At 57.6% G+C, this 5965-nt stretch overlaps 1 protein-coding gene across 1 annotated transcript; it reads left to right on the forward strand.

The window, feature by feature from the left end:
- The first annotated feature begins 1400 nt into the window (after positions 1-1400).
- On the forward strand, positions 1401-2654 carry GAS1 (growth arrest specific 1). The gene has a single exon (XM_004600319.2). It carries the CDS (start codon positions 1542-1544, stop codon positions 2520-2522), a length of 981 nt encoding a protein of 326 aa, XP_004600376.2. The 5' UTR covers positions 1401-1541; the 3' UTR covers positions 2523-2654.
- The last annotated feature ends 3311 nt before the right edge of the window (positions 2655-5965 follow it).

Raw genomic sequence — 5965 nt, forward strand, 5'->3', positions numbered from 1 at the left:
TAACTTCATTAAAAAAAAAAAAACCCAACTATTTATTTATTGTGACATAGGATTTGACAGTCTTTCCACGGAGACCGGACTGGTAAAGCGCCAGATTTTGCCCAGCCTGGCCGGACCGTGCCCTGGCGGCCGGAGGCTACGCGCTCGCTGTTAAGGTGGCGCTCCGCCGGCCCCGCGCCCGTTAAGTGGCGGTTTCCGAAAAGGCGACGGCGCCCCGGCGCGGACCGCTCCCCACGGGCCGCATCCCGCCCAGACCGGCTCTCTCGGGCGCCCGGGCACGTCCACTGCAGTCCACGTTGGAGGCAGACAGCTCCCCGCTGGTCCGGCTCCGGCGCGGGCCCGGCCCATGGCAGCCCCTGGCTGCAGACCCGGCGGGAGAGGGGGCGTTGCGCGCTGCCCCGAGCGGCGCCGGGGCGGGGGGCGCGTCTCGCTCGGGGCTTTCGCTCCGCTTCGGTCTCACAATCCGCCTTAAAATCTGCCCCCACCACCGGTCACGGCCAGGTCCCCCTGCGGGAAGGCCCGAGGAGCCCCCGGAGCCCGGCCGGAGGCATGGAGAGCGGGCGGGGGCAGGGGCGACCCCGGCCCGGCAGCCCCGGGACCATGCTCGGCCGCGCCTCCTTAAGAGGAGGAGGAGCCGGCCCGGGCCCGCAGCCGCTCCCCGCCAGCCCCGCGGGCCGCCCCCCGCCCCCAGCCCACTCCCGCGGCGGCTGAAGAAAGTTTCAACAACAACAGGCGGGACCAATCGCCTCTCGGAGAGCCGGGAAGGGGCCGAGCCCGGCGCCCGGGCGCAGAGAAAGGAGCGGGCGGGCAGCGAGCGCGGCGAGCGGGGAGCTGCCGCTGTTTTTGTTTGTTTGCTTTGCCATGCATGCATAATGAGGGGGCGCCGCGGCTGCACGCGGGGGCTCCCGGGCCACTTTTGTACTTAAAGCCGCGCGGCCAGCGCGTCCCGGTCCGGCAGCGGCTCCACTCGCCGCGCTCCCGCTCGCCGGAGGAGCAGCGGCCGCGGAAGCCCGGGCGCCGCGAGTCCCGTTGTCCCCGCGCCGTCCGGAGCGGGGCCAGGCCCGGGCGGTGGGCGCGGGGCGGCGGGCGCGGGCGGCGGGCTCGGCCGCGGGACCCGGACCGCGATGCGAGCGCGCGGGGCGGCGGCGGCGCGGCGCTGAGCCCGGGACGGAGCAGCCGCGGCGGCCCCACGAGCCTGCAGAGGCCGAGCGAGATGCACCCGCGGCGCCGCGCGGTCCCGTGGCGCCGCGGCGGCCTGTCGGCCCGCAGCTCCCCGGGACGGCAGTAAGCGAACCCCGCCGCCGCCGGGGGCCCGCGCTGAGGGTCTCTTCGCGGCTCTGCGTTCCGAGAACGCCGCCGCCGCCCGGCCGGAGCGGATTCTGCGAGCCGCGGGGCAGCCGCGAGCCGCGCCATGGATCTATGAAGACCCTCATGCCCGGAGTCGGCAGGACTGGAGCAAACTTTCCCAGCGATCCCGTGTCCGGCGCTCCCCGGCCCTCGACTCGACGCCCCGGCGGCCCCGGCGGCCGGCGCTGCCCGCGATGGTGGCCGGGCCGCTGGGCGGCGGCGGCGGGGCCCGCGCGGGGCCCGGGCCGGGGGCCCTGCTGTGCGTGCTGGCGCTGCTGCAGCTGCTGAGCTCGGCGCCGCGGGGCGCGGGGCTGGCGCACGGCCGGCGGCTCATCTGCTGGCAGGCGCTGCTGCAGTGCCAGGGCGAGCCGGAGTGCAGCTACGCCTACAACCAGTACGCCGAGGCGTGCGCGCCCGTGTTGGCGCAGCGCGTGGGGGCCCACGCGCCGGCCGCCTTCCCGGCCCCGGACGCCGCCTTCCCGCCGCGCTGGCGCTGCCCGAGCCACTGCATCTCGGCGCTCATTCAGCTCAACCACACGCGGCGCGGGCCCGCCCTGGAGGACTGTGACTGCGCGCAGGACGAGAATTGCAGGTCCACCAAGCGCGCCATCGAGCCGTGCCTGCCCCGGAGCGCGGGCGGCGCGGGCGGCGGCGCGGGCGGCGTGATGGGCTGCACCGAGGCTCGGCGGCGCTGCGACCGCGACAGCCGCTGCAGCCTGGCGCTCGGCCGCTACCTGGCCTATTGCGGCAAGCTCTTCAACGGGCTGCGCTGCACCGACGAATGCCGCGCCGTCATCGAGGACATGCTGGCCGTGCCCAAGGCGGCGCTGCTCAACGACTGCGTGTGCGACGGCCTGGAGCGGCCGATCTGTGAGTCGGTCAAGGAGAACATGGCCCGGCTCTGCTTCGGCGCCGAGCTGGGCCACGGCCCAGGCAGCAGCGGCTCGGACGGCGGCCCGGACGACTACTACGACGAGGAATACGACGAGGAGCCGCGCGCCGGGGGAGCGGGCGGGGAGCCGCCGCCGGACGACGATGACGACGGCGGCACGGGGGCTCGGGGCGACCCGCCCCACGGCCCGGGCCGCAGGAGTGGCGGCGGCGGCGCCCCCAGAGCAGCCGGGGTGTCGGGGGTCTCCGTCGTGCTGCTGCTGTTGGCCCCGCTGCTCCTCTAGCCCGCGCCGCCCGCGAACGCACCTGCGCCTTGGACCGGGTGCTGAGGCTCGGGTCGTTTCCCACGCGTTCTGTCCGGAGACTCGCCTGGAGTGCGGGGCCCTGCCTCGACACCCTGCTCTTCCGGGCTCCCGGCCCCCCGGTCCCCTGCACCTCCCGGCTCGCGGCTCCCGGCCTCCTACACCTCCGGGCTCCCGGCCCCCAGAGCCTCCCCAGCTCCCGGCCCCTGACCCTCCCCGGCTCCGGCTCCCGGCCCCCGGCCCCCTGCGCGCCGCCCGGGCCCCGAAACCCGCCGCGCGCGCGTCCGCAGCCCGGGATGCAGCGGCGCCTGGTACGGCAAGCGGGCGGGCACCGGGGACGGAGGCCGCCGGCCGGCTTTAACACCCTCACGGAACTGGGCCGGAGCTGCGGTGAAATGACCGGCTCTTGAGGTCGCGTTTTCCCCATAGCCAGAGAGAAAGGCCGGTGTTGACTTTCCAGTGGCCAGTGAGAAGATGGCAATCGTAAGTAAAGCAGAAGGACCCTCGCTCACTGAGATCAGAGCCCGGAGTTGGCAGTTTGGATGTGGGTCGGAAGGGGTTAATATTTTTAATTAGTTTGCCATAACTTTGAGCCCGTGACCTTAATTTCATTGCCACCACTCTTAGCACACTTTTAGCACACACAGATTCGGTAAAAATGCGAATCTAAAAAGAGTTGGTTTTGGTGTTGAACAATGCAACTTTTTATTTAAAAGAGCCCGGCACTGCCATGTAAGGAAAATCTCTGTGATGCTTCTTTTGTTGTCATATTTTGTTCTTTACATCAAGAAGTTGTTTGTACAAATATACGGAGAACTATGTATATTGCTCAGCTTTTATCAGGGTGTTTAAGTCCTGGTATTTCGTACAGAAAAATGTATTAAAACTGGGGTTTGTTACCAGTTGCTGTACTTTGTATATAGAATTTTTATAAATTGTATGCTTCAGAAATAATTTATTTTTTAAAAAAAATTTAAACACTTAAATCCACATCTATGTTACACCTTTGCTCCCTGAACTTAATAGAATTTGACACCAGGGACCCAGACCCACAATGTATTGTGAATGTGCTCTATGGAACCATTTGAAAATGTACAGTGTGTTTTATAGATTTGAAGTTAACAAGAATTTTCAAGAACATTTTGGACATCGCAGAAAACGTACAAGTTCAATGCAAACTTGCCTTAAGCATTGTATTTTTATAGACATCGTTTTATTTTGTTTTTTTTAAAGTACTATGCTTTAACTGTTACTTTGCGCATTTTTTTTGTGGTTTGATTAAAATTTGTGTATCAGTAAAAAGTCTTAAGTAATAACTATGGTGTAACTACTTTTCAGAATTACATTGTGGTTAGCTCAATAATGAGTTGAGGAGAGGGTGGAGGGGGCCACGGGCAATCTCTGAACCATCAACTGAAATTAAGGTGTAAAGCAACAAATGAGAGACTTTTATTGCTGACTTTAATTTGATGAACAATTAGCTATCTCTAAATGAGGTGGATAAAAATATAATTGATTTACTTTGGTCTTCACATTTGTGGTGAGAATTCATAGAGGAAGAGTGTCAAACAAATAATATGAGGATAGCCAGGGCCTCTCTTTCCTCCTCTTTCCCTGGCCCCCAGCCCCTTCCCAGAGTGTCCTTCTCCTACTTTTCCCTGCACTCAGACCGGCCAATAACATCTGTTGCCAATAGGAAATCTAAGCAGTGACTGCCTACTTCAGAGTCGTTTTCACACTTTGGATGGAAAAGTACAAAATTTTGTTGCAAAACATTCAGGAGGGCAAAAATAAACATACTGGGGAGAGGAACAATTACCAGAACTTGTAATATTGTTGTGAGGAGTTGTTTAGCAGTGGGCTGAAGGCTGGGTCACTGCCAGCGCTACTGATCTACACTCAAACGCTCTTAGATAAATAATTACACTCTTAAGCTGTGTCGAGTGCTGATACACTTGACCTTGTAAATAGAAATGTTTGCAGTAGGAATAAACTCCAGCATTGGAAAATCTTTTAAACATTAACACAAAAGAGAGCGCTGTGTCCTCTGGGGATTTGATTCTGAACCTCGCCAAGCTAGGCACTTGCAAGGGGGGAAAAAGTTTATTTATCTTCTATTCCTGGTGTTTATTTAAAGCTTTTCATTTTAAAAGCCGTGATTGGAAGGCAAGTCAGGAGTTTAAAAGTCACCACAAATAAACTTTGTCTGAGGGGTCGACAGATTAGCAAGATCTCTTGTCTCTTTATTTGATATTAACATGTGCTGAGAAAACAGGACCAGATTTCTCTGCTGCCTGAAGTAATTAACAGAGTTCTGACCATCCCTCCTCTCTTCCTCTGGTCCACTCCCCCACCCGTCTAGTTTCTAAGTTTCTTTTGCCTCTAATTTGCGCTTCCTCAGAGGACTTGAGGCACTTCTAGTTAGATGTAAAACCAAAGTTCCCACGAATTGCATCAGAAAGTTGGAGACCTTTGCCTGAGACCAGAGCCTAGGACAGTGGGGTGTGGGTCATATCTCAGTCACCTGAATGATTGAATAAACATTGTTAAAACAAAGCTGAAAGCATTGTTTCTTTGGGAAGTGAACTAAGTGTAATCCAAGAGTCTTGTCAATGGATTCAGCTTCCCTTACAGAAATAGAGAAAAAAGAGCAATATAGCCTGTTCCTCAGGTATATTTAAATCATCTCCCTCTTATGTTATTTCAACACATTCTTGACACAAAATTATGGTTTTGTCCCAGTAAAAGATCCCATTTTCCCCAGTAAGAAGTCAAAGGCATTAGTACTAGAGAAGAAGAGACCTGATAATTTTAACTGCTACAATAAACTCACAACTTGATTTTAGGGTCCTGTCAAAAGCATCTGCCTGGAATAATTTACAACAGTTCACTCACTCTTGGGGAGTGGAGGCTTTTCGCTCTTCCTGAAGAGAGAGCATTGATTGGTGAAGTTTAACAGTTCTAACACAGGAACTCAATAATCCTCACTCCTTGGTTTCCTGACAGATCCAGTGGATTCCAGAACAGGTTGCTGAGATGCTAGGCCCCTCTGAGTTTGTATGTTCCATCTGCACCTAGACAGAAAGGAACTTTGTAGATGTTAACATCTGTAATATCTCAGATCCTCTGGAGAGCTCGTTGGAATTTAGATGTTTGATTCTCTCATACCTCACGGGGAAGACCTGGAAGTACTTTGACCAGGTTTCTCCAGCTTTTCCTGGGAATACTTGACAGGTGCTACACTTCGCACAAAAGACCGTGGGGGCCAGAGTAGCTCCATGTGGGTTTCCTGTAAAGCCATGTGTCCTCATGGTCAGTCCCCAGTGAGCAGTTTGCATTCTCAGTGACAGTTTATTTGTCTTTGGAGGCACTTCAGTGACAAATGTTTAAGGGAGTGTGGGACAATGGTGGAGAACAAGGGGGCA

The sequence above is a fragment of the Sorex araneus genome, chromosome 1 (genome assembly GCF_027595985.1).
Source record: "Sorex araneus isolate mSorAra2 chromosome 1, mSorAra2.pri, whole genome shotgun sequence".
Lineage (NCBI taxonomy): Eukaryota > Metazoa > Chordata > Mammalia > Eulipotyphla > Soricidae > Sorex > Sorex araneus.

Coding starts and splice junctions, on each gene's coding strand:
- GAS1 (XM_004600319.2), top strand. CDS start 1,542: ATGGTGGCCGGGCCGCTGGGCGGCGGCGGCGGGGCCCGCGCGGGGCCC.